Source organism: Furipterus horrens, unplaced genomic scaffold (genome assembly GCF_987537825.1).
Source record: "Furipterus horrens unplaced genomic scaffold, mFurHor1.1.pri manual_scaffold_4, whole genome shotgun sequence".
Classification (NCBI taxonomy): domain Eukaryota; kingdom Metazoa; phylum Chordata; class Mammalia; order Chiroptera; family Furipteridae; genus Furipterus; species Furipterus horrens.
Genome location: NW_028327174.1, coordinates 20,135,020 through 20,159,837, shown reverse-complemented (window position 1 = coordinate 20,159,837; position 24,818 = coordinate 20,135,020). Strand labels below are relative to the sequence as shown.

Below are 24,818 nucleotides of genomic sequence, written 5' to 3'. Positions count from 1 at the left end.
ATCTGTGGCAAGACAGCCGCCCATTCAAAGCACTTTTATTTCCATCATCTAAGCAGTTCCCACCCAAGCCAGTAAGAAGAAAAGAAGAAGAAGAAGAAAAAAAGATTTGGATGGATGATAGCATTCTTTCTTTACAAAGAGAGCTGACTAGTTAGGGTAGCAGTAACCAAGTAACCAGACATTATCTTGGTAAACACTTGGTTTGGGTTTTAGGGCAGAGGGACCAAGGTTATTTTTATTCACTCTCTACTAAAAGGCAATTGACTACATTTATTTTGGCCCACCAGCCAGGAAGGAAGGGCATGTCAGTTTTTCAAGAGGTTGTTTACTTTGACAGGGAATGAATTCTGCTTTCTTTTCTATTTGCTGACTTTTCTTTAAATATAGAGAGACTACAAAATATGTCTTGACATAAAGGTCAATAAATTTATTGTTTAGTCATTACCTGGCTGTTACCTAAATAGAGACTTAATTCTGTTATATAAAGCATTTTCTTGAAACATCTGTTTCAAAGTATGTGTTTTACTAAAGTAAGGAAAATTTTCTGTAGGAAATTTCATGTCATGGAATAGCTGTTAATATCCACACCCAATCAATTTCCCATCTGTCTAACATTTAACATATCCTTGATGTTAAAAGGAGCAGGGAAGGGAAAAGGGACTTTATGAAGAACTGGATTCAGTGATTATGTAAGTCCAACACAACAACATACTTATAATAGCTTAATGCTATGTTTTCAAATATGAAAATATGGAAGTAAAAGTAAACTGTCAGTGTAGTAGCAAACTAATTTTATTATAAATTCCAGTTGTATTACAATAATTCACTCCCAAGTATGAGATATTTATGGTAGATAAATTTATATACTATGAATAAGAAGGCATTCTCTGAATGGAATTGCTAGCTATTTATTTTGAAACTGTTACATGAAAAACAGACACCTTAGAATCCTGCCAGAAATTTCTTGAGAAAAACAGAGGTTCTGAGTTAGACATTCTTAAGTGGGTCATTCTTACCAGCATTCATATCTTTCATTGTATCAGGAAAAAAACCACATTTGGCCAATGTTTTAGTAATCCTTTAGAATTTTTTCAGAGTTATGGCTAATTTAGTGAGTAAGTTAAATGATAGATGATTATTAGCTCAAAATCTTTCATCAACAATGAAAGTAAATAAAGTTCACACGGCAGCAGGAATGCTACATATATAGTAGTTCTCACATTCTGGTCAGGAGACCAAAAGGCTGAATCAGAATCACCAATGATGCTTTAAAAAATACAGATTTTGGCCCCCGTCCATGTTGAAGATTCTGATTTGGAAGATCAGGGTCAGGGCTCTGAGATTTCATATTTTCAATAAGAGCTCTCAAGTGATTCTGATCCACATACAGGTTTGATGAGAGAGAAGTGCTTAGATCAGAGAAGGGGCTGTGAAGGCAAGACTTCATTCAAAGAAACCACACCACAGTTGGTTTACAGTAGTCTGTGTCACTGAATTCTTGATAAAAATCAATGATCTGGTAGCTTGAAACTGGCACAGTGGGAGTATTTAAACCACAAAAATTGGCCACTGCTACAAATCAGGGCTTTTTTTTTTTCTCCGTAGAAAGTCAACATGCCACTGCCTATTAGGGTTATTCTCACATTTATAACGTGCCTGCCAAAAGAAAATCTACTGAAGTTATAGGATACCAAAGGCACATAAGTGACTTTAGAGAGTTCAAATAAGTTACTCTAAACGAGACTTACTTCTCTTTTAGAACACAGAGACAGTATTCCTCAAAGTACTTCAGTACATAATGATAATTATATTTCTCATTTTACTTCTGTACCTAGTGACCAGCCAGTTTTAGCCTTGTCATCTACTCCTGACCCTAGATTCAGCTGAGGAGGTTTCACATTGTCCCTTGTGTTCACAGACCTTAAATGCACTTTTAAAATTCTTCTTCTGAGTTGTAGAAATAAATTTAGTTTCAATGATCTCCAGTAGTCTTTTAAAAACAAACAACATCTTTGGAATCCTCAGAAGCGATTTCTCAGCAATGGAAATGTGTAGCTGATTATTTGGGTCTCATAGTTGATTCTGTTTACAGTTGAAATAAAGAGGAAGTGAGAACAGAGATGATTTAAGTGCTCACATGAATAAATCGATTGGCTAGTAGATTTGGTTCATGGCCTTTTTTATTTAGGTTTAAATACATTTATGACCATCAATTAAGTCTAGCATAGTGCTTATCAGGATAGTGGGAAGGAAAATACAGCCGAGAACATGAATAGGGCCAATAAATCCTTGGTTTATTTCACCAGGAGCTAGCTGCCTGTGAACAGAGTCCAAGATTAGTGTCACTAATATTTGTTGAATGAATGAATGTGCCTAGATAAGTATTCTATCAAATGTGTAGTAGATTGAATAACATCAATTTATTCCACTTTTCTAGATCACCTCATTAAAGGCAAGGAAGGCAATCATTGATTGGAAAGTAGGACAAATTTTGTGTTTCAGCACGTTTAGAGGAAAAAATAAAACAGCCACCAAAGAAGTGTCAGAGGCAGCTCAGCAAGGAAGTCTCCCCCGAACCCGCCTTCACGCCGCCCGCACACGCCCCTGCTGGCACTCAGCGTATCTCTTTCCTTGCACTTCCCTCATATAGTGAGGATAACAGTAGTACCTACATCAAAGTGCTTTTGTGAAAGTTAAACAAATCAGTGTATGTACAGCCCTTTGAACAGTGAATGGAGAATAGCAGGCACTCAATAAATGTCAGCTATTACTATTATATCACCACCATCACCAGAGTGTATTGAAATGGCCTGTTATTGTAAATTTCTCCTCATCAACAGTATAAGATCTTTTGGGGAAGACCTTTTATCTTTACAGACCTAGTGTTTACCACAGTACCTGTCAGAGAAGAGACACTCAATAAATGTCTCCTGAGCTAAACTGAATATATAATTTATATATTTCTAGTAAATTTTGTCTGGGCTACTGGTTTCAACTCCTGAGAAGACATTAACTAGGAAATAACAGAGAGAAGTGTCTTCATATATCATTGCTGATATATGACTGTAGATTGCCCAGGCTTAGTTAATATTATGTTTGTAATTATCTCACTGATAGAAATATAAGATTTATTATTTCCTTGCTATACAGTTGTGGGATCCAGCACCTGGAAAAAAGTAACAAATAAAGAGAAGGAATCTTCTAAGACATGGCTTCCCAAGTGAAGTCTCCATATAGATATGGCCACAATACGATAGTAACATTTCCCAGTGTGTTCTGTAGGACATTGGTCCCACATGATGTTCTGTCAGAAAAGCATTCCCTGGTTAAATTTGAGAGACACATCTCAGAGCGCTGTAGGGGGTTTGTAATAAACATTAGCATATAAAAGGCTGTGGGAAATCCTGAAGTAAAGAAACCTCTTAATTAATTCACCATTTCCTGAATTTTCAGGCCATAGAAAAATTTCCCCTTATACTAAGTCCTATTAACATCTCATGGAATTAGGGTTCCATGGATCAAACTTTGGAAAGTGCTACAGTACAGAAATATAGTCATCCAGATTTCCATTTTTTTCCCTCAAGAAATCTTGAGGTTATTCATTTTTTAAAAATTCTAAGTCTACATGCACAGGTAGAGATGTAGACCTTGGTTAATTTGATGCTCAGGAAATGATAGGATGTTCTGGCTAATTTTTAAAAATTAACCTTTAGAGTAAGTGCTAAAATGCATTTAACTCATACTGAAAAACATTCTTCAGCATTCTCAAACTTTAATATGATGCAATCACCTGGGAATTTTGTTAAAGTGCACATTTGATTCAGTAGGTCTGGGTGGGATCAGAAGTTCTGCACTTTCTAATCAGATGGTGCCAGTGGGCGTGGTCTCTGGACCGCATCCTGAGTAGCAGGTTACTTTTCTGCCTTGGTGAGCACAGAAAAATAAATATAATAAAATTGTTATTTTGAATAACATTGTACATGTTGTTGATGGAACCACACACTGAGATAGTTTAAATTTTTTAAAAGATCAGCTTTTTTTCTTGATACTATCTTCCTCATAAAGGTAAAGTGGGGAGAAAAGCTGTGGCAATAGCAACATCTATATCAGCACCTAGCATGAAATCTGATATATTATAGGTACTTAGTAAACATTCAGTACATTCACTTATTTGTCATTTTATTACCAGAATTAATAACTGTGGAGGTGACATAGGTATACATCTGCCAAGGAGATAATGATATGAAAATACTACTAAATAATAGTTAAATGTTGTCACACATATTGCCAATTAAACAATATATTATGGAGAGTATTTAGGTAGAGAGAAGAGTTGAATGTGCTAATACGTGTTGGGATCTACCCCTGGCTCAGATAAGGGAAGAGAAGAACCAGGAGGGGCTAGTAAGAAAAACCATGCTAGGGAAGTGAACAGACACCGGTGTCTCTGCCCCAAACATATGCTGGAATAGTCGTAAAGTGCATGGAGGCAGGCCTTCCCTGGGCAGTCTATCAGCCAATCAGGGAGCTGCCTGGAGAAGGGAAGAATGAGGTACATCTACCTCCTACAAATTATGCTAAAAGGATTAAATTGGTATCAGTTATTTTTGTTTTTCCCTACTTGGTGCTTGCATTTGTTAACTAGGAGAGAGTAGCAATATGAATTATTAGTAGTAGTAGTTTCTAGCTTCAAGTCTGAGTACCCACAGGAGCAGGAGTAAAATGGAACTCTGAGAAATATTATGACATCCAAATTTGGGGCTCAGTGTTGGAAGTGAGCTGTGCCACAATCTAGCTCCCACAATTTAAGAGAGAAAGTTTGTAACAAATAAGCCCGCTCAAATTTTCATGTAGATATCTCCTGCCTGATGTTAAAAATATGTATTTTTCAAGAGCAATAGATTTTTTTCTTTAAATTAAAAAAAAAAAAAACCAAGATTTTAAATGATTGTTTCCCATTGTATTGCTCCCTTCCTGTCACTGTTTGAACTAGAACATGGAGTCCTTGGTGGGAAAAGGAAGGGCATGTTCATCAATCTCCATTAACAGTCTTGAGTGGTTTTTGTCCTCTAATAATTTCTGAGTTAATAGCCATGTAAATACTCATGTAGTTAGATAAGCTATTCACCCATACTGGACATTGACTTAAGTTCTGCATGTACCCTTCACAATCACATTTCAGAAGATAATTGGACAGATATTTTAAAACTTTACTCTTTTTTAAATAAACTTTTTGGAGTTATGCTAACCAAAACAGAATCCATTATAGAATGGATTAAATTAAATTTAGTATTTTAGGGGAGAGTAGGGATTTTCTATGTTCTGAATTTTTTTTTTATGACACAGAGGTACATTAGACCAGTGTCAACCAAAGTACGTTCATATTGGAACCAAAACAGGTGTTCCAGTTCTCTGTGCAGATGAAAGCTAGAATGACCCAAGTACTGGTAACCACTCTATTTCATTAATCTCAGTCCATTTATTGTCTGCACTCTACTCGTATATCTTGTTTTAAGGTAATTTTAAATATAGTTCCTTCTTCATCATTCTCCTTTCTTCTATACTAGTCATCTTGGTTTCCAAAATGTGATGCTATGCCAAGTAATTTTAATTCTTGGAGAGTGAAAAAGGAGAATTACTTTTATGAATATTACACTGTTTTCACCAAGCAAGTTGAAAATTCTTGCCCCTTATCAATGAAGAAATAAACTGACGTGTGCAAGTGCATTGCCTGAAAGTTCCTGACCTCTCTTCCTTGGGCCAGCAAACGAAGAATGAAAAAAATTCATCTCTTTTGTACAAATCATCCTTTTTTTTAGTAACCATGAGTTCACTTACATTTGCAAGCATCTGGAGCAGAGAAGGGTCTCCGGAGGTCCCGGTAGAAGCCTGGCTTGCATCGCTGGCAATGCTGACCTTCCGTGTTGTGCTGACAATCATTGCAGACACCACCACTGCGATTCCCTGATGCCTCCCACACATTAATATCAAAGTGACAGGTATCAGCATGCCCATTGCACTTGCAGGCTGAAAAAAGAAGTATGGGTGAAAAACAAATAATTAAAAACATAGAGTAGGTTTTCTAATATTCAGTTTAAAAATTTTAATTTTAGTTTTAGTTTTTTGAATAGTGTACATTTTCACAGTACACAAGAATCGAAACAATATAAAAAGGTATACATCGAAAACTCTAGTACCCCCTCCCCCAGTTACCCTGTTTCCTCTTGCCTTCAATAGGGTAATACTTCTTTCTTTAAAGCTTTTTTGTGTATACTTTTAGTGTTTCTTTATAGATTTTTTGAGATATAATTGATATATTACATTTTTAATTAAAAAAATAAGTTTGAAGATATGCCTAAAAGTCAACCAAATGGTAGATTTGTTTACTTAGGCAGAGGTATTACAGTCACCTTAGCAAATGGAGTGGACATTTAGTTTGGAAACACTGTTTGAGTGGCCACCAATTTTTATTTCCTCTTTAGTGGTAATACATCACCATTCCCATTCCTGCTACTTCCCAAGGACCACTGTGGTTTCCATGGCATTACTTAGAAAACCATAAATGGTCAGGTATTACTTGAAAATGATAATTAATATTGTAGATACAGGCCTGAATTTAGGCTCACTAATGAGCCTAGAAGGAAACTTTTGGTTGAAAATAGTCGGTAACTTGGCAGGTAGATTGATTTATTTTTCTATTCATCAGCTACTGTTGCACTGGTGAGTTCAAAGTAGTCCCTTATAAAAGCCTCGGTTTTCTTATAGAAGAGGCTAGCAGAGTTTATTTCTAAGATTAACAGTCAATAGCACCAAGTGACAAGTCTCTGTGTTCTATATGTATTTAGATATGCAGTTGGTTTCTCTGGAAGGGGCCAGAATGGCATTCTAGGAATTTAGGAGAAATTCTTTAGATTCTCTTGATGAGTGATTTAGAATAAGATGCCAGATTTTTTTTTTTTTTTTGTGGAGGTCAACTGTGTTTGAAAATGTTTGTGCTATTGTTTTTCATTGTTTCCTTGATGTGTTATGATATTTTGACCAGATTCATAATCTTTAAAAAGCATAGTATAAGATAATTTAAGATTTATGCTTTGAGGAAATCCTTTACATTTCCTAGAAACTAAAATAAATCAGTTATGATTCCAAATCATGTATGAGAAGAGACTTCTCACCACTTTACCCACAGTATTTGCCCGTAAAGCCTAGTAAAATTGAAGTTTGTGAGTATAAATGTTGCTATGGGCATGTGAATTTCTCTGAACTTTTTGAATTGAAAAAATAATGGTTCATATGCCCATATTTTTTATCCTCTTATCTAATTTCAAACCTTAAACTCAGTTAACCCTGGTAATGCGGTTTCTGTCTTGACTAACTGGCACAATTTCAGATCTGATTTGTCATTTCAAGTAATATTATGGTATTATGGGGGAAATGTACCTAATTTAGAGTTTGAAGGCTTGGAACCAAGTCCTGACTTTATCATTTACTAATTTTGGCAATTTACTTGATCTTCCTAAGCCTTTGTTTCCTGACCTCTAAAATGGGATTATCACCACCTACATTATAGGGTTGTTTTAAGAAATGAGTTCAAAATAGTTATTTTCATGATTATAATTCATTAATTTAGCTATGAGAGTAATTGTACAGCATAATCCAAGTTGCTTTGGTGTCTAGCCATGTTTTTATGATGTCAAATTATTGAGGAAGGTGCTTAGGTACCGCAAAGTGGCCAAGCAAATGGGCAACCCATTCTTGGCAAAACAGCCACACTGGCAACTTGGCAAGCAATAACTGTTTCCAATGGTTGAGGTCATCGTGGGCAGTGAAACGGGCTATGTTTGTGTAGGTTACAGTGTCTGTCACCCGCCACTTTATATTATGTTTCCAGAGACAACAAGGAGTCCACAGATAAGTTTACTTTATAAAGAAGGCTTTGAGTCTTGTGGGCTTGGTACTTACTTCTACACTCATTAGGAGATCCTGTTTTGCCATCAGCTGCCTGCCAGGGGTGGTCATTGTATAATGGTGCACAATGTTGACAGTGGGTGCCTGCTGTGTTGTGTTTACACATACACTTCCCATGGACCTAAAAACAAAAATAAGTAAGAACTATGAGCACAAACGATGCTAGAAAAGGACATTCTTTCCACAATCTTATCTCATTAGTTGCCTTTAGCCATATGACACTCATTCACCTTTTTAAAAAATATTTTTAGGTATTATATTTTAATGCTATAATGAATATCTTTGTAGCTATTTGTGTACATCTTTAATTATTTACTAAAATGTGTTTTCTAGAAGTAAAATTAAATGGCAAAATATGTATATCTTTAAGACTTTGAATACATTTTGTCATAATGACTGGGTATTTTCTTTTAATCCACAGTTGAGAGTAGTTGAGGGTTTATTAAAATAATATTTCTCACAAGGAGGAATACCTGAGTAGAATCCTCTGGGCTCTGAGACTTTTATGAAAATTTCAATATTTTTGTATTATCTCACTAAATATCTCTAAAATAGTATTTTGGGTCATCTTGAATACTTCCTAATAATTAAGGATTGCCATGAATTCCAGTACAAAGTTGCCTTTATTGAGACATGATATCATGACAATACGAATGAAAGTTTTGTGAAGTAGCTCAGAATGGGGTTCCCGAATCTGTATCTATGAGATGTTCTTTTTTTTTTTTTTCTTCAGAAACAGTATTAAATGTAACTAAGGTAATAAATTATATCAACCAGTCGAAAATTATTTACTGAGTAGTCACTATGTTAGGCAATGTTTGCTACACAAAGCATTACAAAATATAATTTGTCTTTAAGAAAAGTATATTGTAGATGGAGAAAAAAGATTTACATAGAAAAATATTACAGGTAACTAGACAATAAATAAGTGCCTAAAATACAAAATGATGTTGGAATTCAAAAGTCGTAAAAATCACCATAGGCTGGCAGTTCTGGAGGGCTTTATGAGAAGGGTTGGATTTTGAGCTTGTCCTTGAAGATGGACAGTATCTCTGACAGAAGGGAAGAAAGTAAGCAGGAAGAGGAAACAAAATAAACCAAGGTGTGGAGCTAAGAGGCTAGGGAAAATCTAAATTGTTTGATTACAGTGATAAAGGAACTATTAAAAATGACATGGACTTAAGTGGCCAGAATCAAAATGAGTTCCTAGAGTTCAACAAATCTGGAAATAGTCACACCAGTACAATGATGTGTTACTGCTTGGCCAGTAGTTGTGGCCTCTTACCCAAGAGCACTGTTCTCTTTTAATTCCTTTAGTAGATACATGTGTTTGTGGAGGCACTCTGGAAATAGCATATGCATTACCCAGGTATGGTATATAACTACTATGGATCTTATATTCACATATTCAAGTGCAAGAATGATATAGGACTTGAAGAACTGCAGGCTTCTTGTGAATAAACACATGAAACCTAAGAGTTATACTCTGGAAAATTTCATAAACAACAATTTTGGGGGCTATCTTGCTAAATTCTGTGCATCAAAATGTAAGGGTTTTATGGTTAATGAGAATTAATTATAGTTGACTTTTTAGCTTTTAGGGATTAGAAAAGATAAAGATTGTTTTAAAGAGGGTTAAATTGGCTCCTCACAGTACCATGGTCTTGGAATGCCCAAGTGTGAGTTGAATTATATTTACCTCTTTTCTTGAGCTTCTCTTTGTGACTATTTTTTTAGGGGATGTTGACATGTAAAGTCTCATGGAGCTGTAAGGGTTTACTCTACATCTTCATTCATACATCCAGGCAAGCTTTAAAGACAAATTTGCACCTTGTAAATTTAGAGGTGTGCAGGAATTCAGTTTCTACTGGTGTATAAGAGTGAGATCTTTTCATCCTAGATCCTGGATATCTGATTTTTAAAATACATTTTTTGAAAGAAATGCTCCAGTCCAGTTAACTGCTTTTATTAAATCTTTTAAATTCAACATCCTTATCCTCATGAAAAAATAGAAACTCTTTATCAAATATCTTCTGCATGGTAATATTCTTTAAAAACTCTCAGTAAAAACTGGGTAATTCTTTGTTTACTTGTATTAGATGCTGATTTCAAACAAAATGGAATCTTTGGAAAAACTGAATAAGTAAAACCTTCCAAAGTTGAAGAGTTTAGTAAAGTGACGGCAACTTGTATAGCTTGATGCAAATTGGTAACATAATGAAGATTAATGGGAAAAACAGTTTTGTAATTGTCTAAATTTTATAACCTCTAAAATAACAGAACAAAACAAAAACCATATACAAACACCCAGGATACAAATATTTGATAGAATTAAGTTAGAATTCTTAGAATAAACCATTCCCAATCCATCACTGCTGTAAGGGGACTGAGTATATGGAATACTCTCTGAGGAGGGCATTTGAGAAAATGGTAAGAAGTAGAAAGTAAATACAGTAGAGACCAATGTCAGTAAATCCTATCTGTATAAAACTTCTAACTGTAGGTCCTGAGGTTGTGTCTTGAAGAGTACATAGAATTTTTTTTTTTTTTTTTTTTTTTGGAAGCTGACAAGAAGAACTCCAAAGGAATATTCTGAGAATAGTCAATAAATAAAGCAGATGGCATGTGTTAGAGACGTAGGTTCTCTCTAGATCATGGACCACATTAAATATCAGCTTAAAAAACAAACAAACAAGAAAATAAAAGTAGACTCATAGATACAGAGAACGGTTGCCAGAGGGGAGAAGTATTGGGGGACTGGGTGAAAAAGGTGAAGTGATTAAGGAGTACAAATTGGGCCCTGGCTGTACGATTTGGGCCCAATCCAAAGGGTTGCCGGTTGGATTCCCAGCCAGGGCACATGCCTGGGTTGCGGGCCAGGTCCCCAGTTGGGGGCATGTGAGAGGCAACTACACATCGATGCTTCTTTCCCTCTCTTTCTCCCTCCCTTCCCCTCTTAAAATAAATAAATACAATCTTAAAAAAAAAAAAAAAAAGAAGTACAAATTGGTGGTCACAAAATAGTCCTGAGGATGTAAAGGACAGCATAGAAAATATAGTCAATAATGTTATAATAAACATGTATGGGGCCAGGTGGGTACTTGAAATATTGGAGTAACCACTTTGTAAAGTACATGATTGTCTAATCACTATGTTATACCTGAAACTAATACAAAATAATATTGAATATCAACTGCAATTGAAAAATAAAATTTAAAGAGAAAACAAACAAAAAGACTTAATATGAAGTTAAAAACAATAAAAAGTCATACAACCACCCCACCACTAATATATACTCTGTTATTGTCTGTCTTTCTTTCCTTTTTTTTTTTTTTTACCTCAACATACTTTCCAATAGCCAGTGGCCCCCATGTGTATCTTCTGTTAATGTTTAGACACTTAAAAGGTTGTTAATTCTTATTTACTGCCTTTAGGCATCCTTTATACTTTTTAACAACCATGTATAGAGTACTATATAAAGATAGATGCTACAAAATACTGTTAGAGGAACTACACCATTATTATAGGTCAGTTTTTCAGATTTGGTCTTAGAATACCCACAGCCTGTAAGTAATTTCACGCAGCTCATAGGTTAGCCCTAGACCACAAATTCCAGGCCTTAGGAGGCCACAGATGTTTAGGAAAATCTCATCAAACATTCACATGTATCACAAGATAATGTGGACAGGTCAGTTCCCTCTGGAGTAAGGATTTCAGAGCATTCCCTTGTTTCCCACATGCTGAGAATTGGGATGAACCTCCCAGGGTCTGAAAGATGCCAGCCCAGCAAATTTTTCTGCACACAAAAAAATTCAAGGAGCTGTCATTTTCAGCATTACCCAAAATAGCTGTAAATTATTACCTAGATCATTTGAAACAAGAAATCCTTCCTCAGCGATACAACTGTTACTGTTCAAGCTTGAAAGATCACCCACTATTTGATGCTCGTGAAAAATGTGCAAGTAAAACTAGGTCTTCATTGAAAAAAACAAAAACAAATAAAGGAAACTTTAATAGCTCTTGTTTGGTACACAAACATAAACCAGATAAAGAGCAAGAAAATGGGATTATGTACTTAAGACTTATTTGAAGAGGAGTGGTGTCCAGCTATCTAATTAGAAAATGAGAACTCTAACAACAAATTTATAATTCCTAATTATATAAAAGGTACACTTTGGCATTTGAGGTATTCTATGAGTTTTATAGTCCCCTCTAATATACTAGAAGTACTTTATTCTGTTGATGTCAAAAATTTTCCTCCTTATATCTAATATTATTTATTTGTTACTAATATTAACCTACCTGCAAATCATTTTAAGCATAGTTATCTTACAGGGAGGGACTCATACAAATTTTGAACCAGTAATTTTAGGAATTATTGGACTGGTATGCTCATTAATAGCTGTACACTTTGTTGACAAATATAGCCAAATAAATACAGAAGAGAAAAACACCATTTCTTTATATTGAATATTTGAGGCTACAGACACAAGAATCTGGGGTGGAGGGGAGCAAAATGAGGAAATTATTATCTTTGAAATTCATCACTGGAAGATACACAGTCTTGCCTAGAAAAGATGCTTTTTAAAATTTTTTTTTTTTATTGTTGTTCTATTACAGTTGTCCCAATTTTTCCCCCATTGCTCTCCACTGCCCTGCTCCCAGAGTCAATCCCCACCCTGTAGTCCATGTTCATGGGTCATTTATACTAGTTCCTTGACTAGACCCTTCCTCTTCTTTCCCCACTTCTCCCCCTCTCACCTCCCTTCTGGTCACTATCAATCTGTTTCTTGTTTCCATGCTTCTGGTTCTATTTTGCTCATTTGTTTGTTTTGTTCATTAGGTTCCTGTTATAGGTGAGATCACATGCTATTTGTCTTTTGCCGCCTGGCTTATTTCACTCAGCATAATACTCTGCAGTTCCATCCATGCTGTTGAGAGAGGTAGGAGTTCCTTCTTTCTTTCTGTTGCATAGTATTACATTATGTAAATGTACCACAGCTTTTTGGTCCCCTCATCCACTGATGGGCACTTAGGCTGCTTCCAGCACTTGGCTATTGTAAATAACATTGCTATGAACACACGGGTGCCTAGGATCTTTTGAATTGGTTTTTCAGGGTTCTTTGGGTATAATCCCAGTAGTGGAATCACAAAAAGCGGCTTTTTTATTGTTCCTTTTAGAGCAGAAGGCCTTCTAGTAGCAAGACGTTGTGAAAATTGTCATTGACAGTGTCAGGCATGTGGGTCGAACAATCACTTATCAAGATGTAGAATATTTAAACATTAGTTGGAAGATTCACTTAGACAACTTAGAGTTCTTCTAATCTTAAGGTTCTATGATTTTAAGGTTTCCTTTTCTGTGTTGTGAATACTGCTTGGTGGTAGGCAACTACCCATAATCCTTTCTAAGCTATGAGAGACAACCTAAATGTCCTAAGACTGGGTCCTGCTACCATCGTACCAATGCAGAACACTTCCAGATCATCCAAAAATCATATGAGAGAGCTAGGAAAATATCTCCTCTTTCTTGCAGGCATTACTTGTGACACAAATGAAAAAATAAATAAATGTTAATAGATAGTTTCTGAAGACAGACTTTCATTTGTCAATACTGAGTGTATCTAAATTAAGTTCTATTCTTTCTGATTTTTCTCTTTTTTCCTCCTTCTATACTGCATTTTTCCACTGCTTGTGACTAAAGAAATAATAGACTAAATATCATTCTAGCTTCTGCCTTCCAAATAGAGGTATACTTCATCATCTAGGGATGCTCACCACAGACATTCACCATAATGTAATTACCAAAGCAAAAAAAAAAAAAAAAATTAATCTGGCTAGAACTCTGGAGGAGGCACATTAACTGAATTCTTTTAGGAATGTATGATAAAATTTGCTTCCAAATTGCATTCCAAGGAAGAAAGGAACAATTAGTATTTATGTCCAACTAAAAATTCTGACGAAAGTTTGTGGGAATGAAAGATTTTACAGCTAAGTATTTAGGAAGTCTTGAATTTCATAAGTGGGGTAATTTCCTTGTGCTATTATGCCATTATTGTTTACACACACACGATTTTAATTCTTTACTATTCAACTGGGTTGTACACCCAAAACTAATGTAATATTGTATGTCAATTATAATTGAAAAATAGAAAATTATTTAAACTAAAAAAGAAAAATCTTTCATATGATCATTGGAACTTTAAAAAATGTTTCTGGAAAGAGGATGAAAGTCCCTACTCTGTGAACCAAAGGAAAATGCTTACTTAAAGGCAGCTGCAGCAATGCATGGACCTCCATTTAGCTATGACAAATAATTTAGAAATAGAACGATGCTCTGTAGCAATTTAAGATGAAATGCAAAGGCAAAAATTGATTAATTCCTAATGAGATAGTATGTCCCTTTTAGAGAAAAGGATTAACTTTTAAAAGAGTAAAAACTTCTTAAGCATGAAAAGAGATAAATTCTAATAACAGGCTAGCCTGTTAAGAGTCTGTTCCTCTTAAGCAGGACAAAAACATGCACAACAATACTGCAGCACAGACCTTTGAATAGAAAGCACTGTAAGAAAAACATGTCTTTTCATTAATGAACAAAATATTCCTTTTCCCCATTAAAGGTTTGCATGTTTCAATTTAACAGAAGAGGGAGTTCATTGGTGCACATGAAGCCTAATCATTGAGTTTGGCGAAAAGGGGGCTTGAGACATACTGTCAGAATGGGGAGAAATAAATAAGTTGAAGGCTGAGTATTCCAAAACTTTGTCCAATAATATATATAACAAGAACGTAAGCAATTGAAAAGCTCCGTAATCCATTCATTCATCTGTACCTGAACACTAGAGAAAACACTCTTCTCAGAAAGCATGGGCAATAAAATAGAAATAGATATAGAGCAGAAGCTGTTATGATTAAGGAATTAAAATTGGCCAGGCTGAAATTCTTTGTGTAGAGATTTATCCCTTTAGGTCCAAGAGCTCCTTACAACAATACACTTCCATTCAGAAGGGGAAAATCCTTAAATTATTGATGTTAGCAACAAACATATCAGTAAGGATCATTGCCATCTGTTCTTAATCCTAGAACTGGACTCGAGTTATCTAGATGAGGAAGTGACTTCTTGGTGGAGGGAAAGGGAGTGCCTTAGGGGTACAGGGAAGGAGCCAAAGGCAAACTGTGCCTACTTCACTACTTTGCCAAGAACCTTGCTCTGGCTGACAGAGCTGGAAAAAAGTATGAATGGACTGAATGCAAATTTCATAAGAAACCGCATGTAGTACACTGTATGGTAATCCTGGGTTTGTCTGCCTGTCTTCATTAGGTTGTAAACCATTGAAGGGAAGAAGAAAATTTCTTTGAAATTTAACTAGCATATAATAGGTTTTCAACAAGTATGTGTTATTTTCATTCAACCAATACGTATTAACGGAGCACTGAGAATCTTAGGTATGATGTTTAGATCCATTTTAAATACTTCCCAAGAAGATGGGGTGATAATTATGCATTTGAAGTGAAAATGAGATACTTTCAATTGTTTGTGGCAAAGTAAGATTTGGGGAAGCGTAGGATTTAAAGACTTTCAGTTTTGTCTACAGTGCTTCCTGTAAGGGATATATACTAGTTCACATCTGAACAAGGCCTGTAGGTAAATATGTTCTTATGTGTAGTGGTTATCCATAGTTGTTCTGGGAGATCCCTGGTAAGTCCAAGGAACAGGGTCAGTCATGGAGTTGAAAATGGGAGCAATAATGATAATGATGATGATAAATAATAACAATACTACTAGTAGTAGATAATTGGGTAGCACTATTTACCAGGTACTGTTCCAGGCATTGTATAAATATCAAAACATTGGATTTACATAAGATAGGTACAGTTGTTATTGCCATTTCACAAAGGGGAAATCTAAAGTTTAAGTAATTTGCCTAAGATCACAAAGCCAAAAAGCGGTGGAGCTATTTGAGTTCTAGCAGTTTGACTCAAGCCATCATCTTAACCCCTAAACTGTGCTCTTGTAAGACCCTGGGGAATAAGATCTTTGAGGGATCCACTTTGGCCAAGGCTCTCCAGGGCCTTCCTTAAATAAAATAGGTGTGTTCCAAACCAATTTGTCCTTGAAGAGCTCTCCAGGTCAAAGTGTGGTTTGGACTCAAAGTGAGCCGTTTCTTTCAAGAGTATTGTGTTCTTGACTAGATTATTAGTCCCATTCCTCTGGAAGAAGCCTAGCAGCTTTGGGGATAGGTGAATACAGAAAGATTGGCCCCCATTTCCCACACCTGGCGTGAATAAGTTTGGGGCATGCAGGGACAGAGAATCCTTTCAGATTCTGTGCACTGATCACTCTGATGCCTCCTGGGGCATTTCTGGGCCACCCCAAGCTCTACTTATCAGAAACGCCGGTGAAGAAATTTACAAAAGGTGATAATAACTGGAATGTAAATGAACTCTAACTAGCGATTTGTTCTTTGTGGATAGCACTGCCTTTATGTTATGTACTCTCCTTATTAGATATTATCTGGTCGGGATGGTAAAGGTAGTTAAACTGCTTTTATAGTCAGTTTTCATTTAGGTTATAGAGCATGGTGAGGACATTGAACATAACCTAATAATTTAGGTAAATTTTTAGATTTGGGTTGCTGGCTTATTTCCATTATTTTCATGCACAAAATTCTGTATGCCCCAAAGCTTTTATTTATATATCTAAAGGGCAGTTTTTCTGGCATTGTGTACAGATAAAGAAGCATGCATACACACATACAAAGTTTCCAAATGCTACCAAATCTGCCTAATCCAAATTATGGACCTTAATTCCCAAATTGCTTAAAGACCTTTGTTGTATAGTATTACAACTAGAACTAAGAATTCAAATCAAGTCTTGCGGTTCATCTTTCAACAGTCACTGTGGCCCCCTTTGTGAAAATTAGATAAGTAGTCAAAATCAAAACAAAACATGGCAAAAACAACACCCTCCACCCTCCCCACTCCAAACCCACCCATTAGCAGAAAGGAAAGCAGAAACTACTCCGGGGGTGGGGATGAGGAAAGCATCACTTGGGTCTTTCAAATAAATTGCACAAAAATTTTTGAGTTTAAAAGTATTGTTAATAAAATAACCTCACATTTTAAAGCTAAGTAAAAGAAGGTTTTACAATGTTCCCATTGTTTTAGCCCTGGCTGGTAAAGCTCAGTGGATTGAGCACCAGCCTGTGAACCAAAGGGTCACCAGTTCGATTCCCAGTCAAGGCACATGCCTGGGTTGTGGGCCGATTCCCGATTGGGAGCCAGATTCCCAGTTGGGGGCGTGTGAGAGGCAACCACAAATTGATGTTTCTCTCCCTCCCTTCCCCCTTTCCTTCCCCTCTCTCTAAAAATAAGTAAATAAAATATAAAATAAAACAAAATGTTCCCATTGTTTTAAAATCTACTATTGGTCCAACAGTATGTTTTTTTAGTGAGCACTTTAGTTTAAATTTTAGGTTCTTCAGTAATTTTAGGTAGGATTCTATTATACTTCAGAGTAAGGATTTCGTAGGACAAAGCAAGTCTTTCTCTTTCTTTTTGTGAGTTCAGGTTTAGAGACTATTTTTATTTATAACCATGGGTATAAGAGCTCAAATGTAACATCTTTTTGGAAACCAGATTATCAGAATATCCTTTCTTTGCCTATTTCCCTAATTAATATGTAATATTCTTTCTATTGGGAAAAGTTGTGAAAGACTTTGAAATCTGCCCCTTCCCCTTACAAAAGATTACAGTGCTCTGTCTAGCACATTCTTCTGGGTTGTCCTTGCCTTTTATTATCATGGAACTATTTTGTGACTCTCTCAGTTGTAGAAAATTAATAATAATGCAAATAATTCTTGTCTATAGAAATGTAAATTGTGTCTGGTAAGAGTGCAATTGATCATTGCCTTTCATATTGACCTGTTTTGCATCAATTTGTAAATATATTTCAGCATTTAAAAAGTTTGCCTATGTTATTTATGGCTCTTTGAATTTTCCTTTGAACCCTTTATAATGTCTTATTGGTGCTAAAATACTTGACATATGTTTCTTTTGTATCTGTAAGAATCATGACACTCTTTAAAATATGTATCTTTTAACACTGCCATTTATTATCTTCCACTAGAATTCTTCTATCAAGACTACTTGAGGATGTACTTCTAAAAGAGTAGAATTTTAACATGCTTTATAAAGTTAAATGGGTTTTGAATGTCTTATATTTTTACGAGATTAATCCTATTAGCTTCCTCTTTTCAGCACATCAGGCACTTTATCTTTCCTCTGATGACTATAATAAATATTTCTGCCATAAAAATGCAAATAGCATTGAACTGAAATTTGTAATGCCCAGGAGGCCTATGAAGATTACATTTAGATATGATCATACTATTTCCAAGTTATGAGATATTTTTTTCTACTTTTACTTCATTGTATAGAACTGTTCCTTATTTTTTCTTTGTTTTCAATGGGTTTTAAGACTTGTTTCTGACTACCAGGCTTTTAAAGGAGATGTCTATCCAATACATACATTTATTAGGCTGAATTCTATGAGTTATCCTAGGCAATATGCATAATGTGGTTTCAGATTTGCTTGTATCCAATGACAATAAAGTTAGGGCACTCTGATGTTAAGATGTTTCTTTCAGTATATCTAAGACTTCCTCGCCTTAAAATATTAAATTAGCTTTTTTCCTCCTCTATAAAAGCCATAATTCCTTCAGCTGCAAGATACAGAGCGAGAGAAGATTGACAAATATCATTATATTCTTGCTGCAGTTCTTGTCTATAACAGACCTTGAGTTTCCTATAATACTATATAAGCAACTACCTCGTATACAGCTAAGTAATTTGAAATTTCTTTCAAACAAAATTGCTACCTGGTCATTGTGCTGAGTAACTAGGACCGTTACTAGTAGTCATTCAATCCACTCCACCTCTGCTCTTCATTTGATCTCAGTTAAGTCTTCTCATAATTTCATTTTGCACTTATCTTTCCGTATTTAAACTTTTCTAAGGTCACAATGCAAATCAGTGTCAGAACAGGGAGCAGAACTCCCAAGGGAGTCCTAAAATATTAGAGGCTCCATCTTAGAACAGTGACGTCATCGGAATTCTTTCCTTCCCACACCTAAAATAACTTCTTAAGAAAAAATCCCATTGAGGGAAAAGGGGATCGTATCAATGTCAATTTCTTAGTATCTATTTAACTTAAATAATGTTAGAAAGAAAGCAAAAGTATTATTAACAATATAGAACTTCTAATATGCTGTTAAAACTATTAACACAACAGCTATGGGGCAAGAACCTGGGAAAATGAATGAAGGCAAAAACTAGTAGAACTCATTTTGCAATCTGCCAAGCAGCATTTGATTCCAGAATGAAGGAATGTTTTGTGGGGTTTTGTTCAACGTCTTTTAAGACTTAGATGGGTTTTTATAATTAGTTGGGGGCCAGGTAAATTCTATTAGAAATGCTGTGGGGATTATTAAGTACTTTCACCCCATTGGCATTCACTTGCTCAATGTGCTCACATAGCTTCTCGTTATTTTCAAGGAAAATTCCTTGTCACAGGCTATTTTGCATTCTCTTACAAAGTTTTTTTTTTTTTTTAATTCATTCTAGTTCACGTTTCCCACTTTTTCCTCTTTTCTTGACAGCTCTGTTTGACTGTCACTCAGTATTCTACACAGTGCAGAGAGTGTTACAAAAGTTGACTTGTTTAAGATAAATGAGCCCCTGATTGTAGTACAAGAAGCCAGTTGCTAGGGCATGTTTTCTTCCAGTCTTTCGTTGTTGGATTAATTCATTCACATGCTTCTTTTTAGATTGAAAAATTGCTTGTTTCTAGGTGAACCCTATAAAACATAGTTTTCGTTAATGAGTATGCTCATATGAAAGTACAACAATGATTTATTAAAAATTTATGCTTGCTTGGCAACTCTATCAGAATGCGGTCATTAACAAGTCTGTGATCATCTGTGTGATGATGAAACAGCAGCCATAGCCACCTCTATTGAAAGAATTGGTTTTCTCCGATACCCATCCACCCAAAGCTATTGCTTTTTAAAACAGTCAGCTTAATGACTGAGACTAGAAAAGAAATATAGTCATACTGTAAAATTCCTATATAACCGGCTGTAAGGGGGGGGGGTTGCTTGTTTTAGTTATGGATTTTTTTCTTATTGAGATTATGTACACATAACATAAAATTAATCATTTTAACTGGTTTTAAAGCATACAATCCAGTAGTTTTAGTATATTAAAAACATTGTGCAATCATTGCCACCATCTCATTCTAGAGCGTTTTCATTGGCCCCAAAAGAAACCGGGTGCCCACTAAGCAAAAAGGGAAAAGGATGAAAAGAAGGGGAAGGATCTAGTCAAGGAACAAGTATAAATGACCCATGGACACGGACAACGGGGTGGGGATTGACAGTGGGAGCGGGGCAGTGGAGAGCAGCGGGGGAAAACTTGGGACAACTGTAATAGAAGAGCAATTTTTAAAAAGAGAATAGTACAATATGTGGCCTTTTGTATTTGTCTTCTTTCACTTAGCATAGTGTTTTCAGGGTTCACTCACATTGTAGAATGTGCTACATGTCGTATCGGTGCACTGCATTTTGTACAGTCACCCATGAGTTGATGGGCATTGGGTTATTTCCACTTGGGGGATACAATGAAGAACACTGCTATGGACATTCATGTGCAAGATTTGGTGCAGACAAAGGTTTTCAATTCACTTGGGTATATACCAGGGAGTAGAATTGTTGGCTCATATGGTAACTGTATTAAACTTTTTAAGAAACTGTCAGACTGTTTTCCACAGCAGCAGCGCCAATTTACATTCCCGCCGGCAATGTAAGAAGGCTCTGATTTCTCCACATGCTCGCCAGCAATTGTCATTATGTCTTTCTGATTACAGTCATCATTGTGGGTGTGAAGTGGTATCTCGCTGTGACTTTGATTTGCATTTCCCTAATGACTAAGGATGTCATTAATGACTAAGGACATTTTTTCATGTGCTTATTGGCCATTTTAGAGAAATGTCTATTTAAACCTTTGTCCATTTTAAATTGGGTTCTTTTCTTTGCACCATGTGGATAAATATGACATGAAGAGAAATTTTGGAAATAGATACATGGGGTTTCTAACCCCTTCTCTCAATAATCTTGGATAAGTTTCTTAATAACAAGATATATTTTCCAACCTATAAAATAAAGATGATGAAACTGGTCCCATGTGTGTGTTTGAGGATTAAAACAGAAGATGTGTGTAGATGTGTGGCAATCAAGAACAATCATTATTAATGTTATAACATTATTGTCTCAATTGAATAACATTATCACTAATGTCATTCATTAATTTATTTATTTATTGACCCAGGATGTTTTGAACCTCCTTTATGTTAGGCATTGTTAATGGCCGAGTATTTGCCATTAAAGAATCAGAAAGATAGGGAAAGTTAGATATATAACCAAATAATTGAGAGATGTATAGGGGACTCTGGAAGGATAGAGAAATGTTTGACAAAATAGGCTGTAATTCTTTGCTTTGCAAAATGTAAATGACGTTAGGTGGTAAAGTGTAACCCAACAATGTTAAATTCCCTTTTTATTATATTTGAAATTAAATTAAATTACAAAAAAGATTTAGAACATTAATAGGCTAAAACTACCATCTTTAGCTTCTGTTCAGCATATGGAAGTACTAGAATCCCAGCCCTGACTGGTGTGGCTCAGTAGACTGGGCCTTATCCCAAAAGCCAAAAGTCGCTGGTTCAATTCCTGCTCAGGGCACACGATCGATGTCTTTCTCTCATACTGATGTTTCTCACCTTCTCTTCCTCCCTCCTTCCCCGTCTCTAAAAATAAATTAATTAAATCTTTTAAAAAATACTAGGGCCCCACACTCTCTTTAATTTTAATGACTACCAGGGCCTTATCTAGGAAACAAAGAAACCACTGCCCTTCAGAAATTCTGAGAGCTGACCAAGCCAGCTAAGTTACATAGTTACATGCCTGGTAGTGGTGGCTTTAGAGATGAAAAAAAGAAAGAAAGAAAGAAAAAAAGAAAAGGCAAAGGACACTTGATCAATGTTTACTATTACAAAAAAAAATATATTATATAATATTTAATAGTGGAACATGTAATCTTTTTCTATTTCTAATATGTGATCTCTCTTAAATTTATTTTTTGAAACCATGATTTTCTTTTTTCTCACTATTTTAAGAGCTAGAGAGAAAAGTTAAAAAGATACCAGATCCTATATGACTAAAAATATCTTATAATGAGTTAACAAATACTATAGTGCTTCTATTATTTCATTAAAATATTATATTGCTAAGATTTAATGCAACTGTAGTTCCAATTATAGTATCAAGGTTTTGAATGCCAAGATTAACAGATCTTGTTTTTCTCACTGTTATTCATAGTGGTTGTGAATTTTCTGTCTAGTGGAATAATTATGCTATATATGTACATGGTATGTGTATGTGTGTGTTTGTATTTTAACCTTATGTGTCTGGTCACTAAAAATTCTCCTTGTAAGAGGTACTAAGGATTTAAATTACAGCTTATCTTCTAATGAATGTAATTGTTTTAGGAAATATTGAAGTACATTTCCAGCTCTTACAAAATTGGCAAGACACAAATGAAATACCTTAGAGATGTGATAGCTGGAGCTGTAAACCAGAAGTCAGATATCTATCTGTAACCTCAGCTTTTCTCTTTCCATGAAGCTTCCCACTTTAGCCCATTGTATCAGCAGTTAAATGGGGAGACTAGGCTTTTCTGACCCAGAGCTCAAACTCCAGGCTCCCAACTGTCCATAACATGGACCCAGAAGTACTATACTGAATAGGAAACATTCATTAAAAAATTTGCAAAGTGAGATATCTAAGGATCACTTTATAGTAAGAAAAGTGTCAAATTTAAATTGTGTTTCCCGACTTTATAAAACCAGCAGCTTGAACCTGTTAAAGAAACTCATTTTTGTACTTTTACAATGCTCCAGTTTTGATCTAAATATACATGTGCTTCACATTCTGTAAAGCATGTTCATGAAAAGTTGAATCTACAAATATCATATTTGGAGAATCAACCTTACTTTCTTATTGGTTTATATTTACTTTCAGAGATGTCAGCTCTGACGCCAACATTTCAGCTTTCAGGTATTTTTAGAATTTAACCTATCTTTGAAATAGTCAAAAGCCTATAAATAAATATTTAAATGTTCTGGGGGAACTCTTAAAAGGAACCCCACTGGGAATTCTTTCTTGAGTGTAAAAACTATTTTATAATGCTTCTAGTTCTGAAGTTTTCTGGTTTCCTGATCATCCAATAAAAAAATAATCTCAAACAACTTTTGTCATTAAAAGAGAGCATGTCTTACTCTCCAGACAGAAAATAAGGGTAGATTATTTGAAGTTTTACAATCAAAACACTAGTAATTTCCAACCATGAACATATTTTACTGGCTTGCCCCTCTACTAGTAAACACAGGTAGTAAATGAAGTATAACTACATTCTGTTCACCTTCTATGGTATCTGTAGTTACTCATTGCCAAGGGGCTACTGACAAAACTCTACCAGGCTAACACAGGAACATTGAAATACGATGGTTAAGACCTTGAAATGGATTGAGAACAGTCTCACACTAAAAGCTTCACACTGGCAAGTTTTATGTTTTGTTAATATTAGGAATAAAACATTTGTAGCTCCTTTCCTGATAGGATTACCCATTCCTCCAGATCTTATGTGACAAAATGAAATAAATGGTATTGCTGCTGCCTTTCATTCACAAGGAAAGTTATTTAGTGCTAGAGATGAAAGAAGGAATGTAGGTCCAGGAATCCCTCTTTCTAATAAATCCAAAAATGCCCATCAAAGATGATGCATATACCCTCCAAAGATAGTCACTTCTAAATTATTTACTTTGTAGATTATCCAAGCTTATTGCTTTCACTCTTTTTATTTTCTTGTCTTTGAGCCATTTCACTAGTTACTGAATGGAAGAGAAGAGAGAGAATCAATGACAATTTCTGGTTCCATATTAAAATGTAGATGACTTGGCTAAATTACCTATTCCTATAAAAAGAGTCTCTTTAATAAGAATTTTTTCTTGGTAGCCTATTGGGGGTGAAGGTGGGGTACAGTAATAAAGATTTTGAGTGTGACTTCAAGCAAGTAAATTAATCTCTCTGTAACTCAGTTTCCCTTACCTGGAGAATTGAAATAAAAATACTTACTTCCAGTGTTGTAGTAAAGATCTAATGAACAAAACATGAGAAAGGGCTTTACAAAATATAAAACAACAGACCTTTGGTGGTGGGAATAGGCTATGCTCTCTTGTGTCCTCACTTTCCTCCTTGCTCAGTTTAGATTCTACAGTCCATCATGATAATCGGTCCCTTGAGCCCATCCCCATCTCCCTTGCCCTTCCTGTCCTTTATCCCTTTTTTTTTTCCTGTTCTTGGCATAATTTCAACCCTGGTTAGATCCAAATCTTTAACAGCACAACAATAGCAAAAAGAGAATGGGCTTCAGTGTCTGGTAGGTGAATTTAAACTGTGGCTTTACCATTTCTTAACTTTTGAGAAGTCAGATAACATTTCCAAGCCTCACTTCTTCATCTATGAAAGAAAATGATGATAATGCATCATCCAGTTGTTGTGAATATTAAATTCAGTAACATTTATAGCCTAACAGCACAAGACCTGATACACAATAAACATTTGATAAGTAGTAAGTATTAATAGTAGTATTTGTAATCCATGATATTTTTTTTTCTCTCATGAGAATACCTAGAACTAATTTACAGGTGTTCATTTTCAAACATGAATGAACTTTTTACT

At 35.3% G+C, this 24,818-nt stretch overlaps 1 protein-coding gene across 2 annotated transcripts in view; it reads right to left on the bottom strand.

Moving 5' to 3' along the window:
• NTN4 (netrin 4) overlaps positions 1–24,818 on the bottom strand; it is a 96,861-nt gene that overhangs the window by 25,721 nt on the left and 46,322 nt on the right. For both annotated transcript variants that reach the window (XM_090272671.1, XM_090272672.1), the window contains exons 4-5: positions 7,960–8,086; positions 5,839–6,027 (exon numbers count right to left, since the gene is read on the bottom strand). In XM_090272671.1, coding sequence (XP_090128797.1) covers positions 5,839–6,027; positions 7,960–8,086 — 316 coding nt within the window. The remainder of the gene's footprint in view (positions 1–5,838; positions 6,028–7,959; positions 8,087–24,818) is intronic.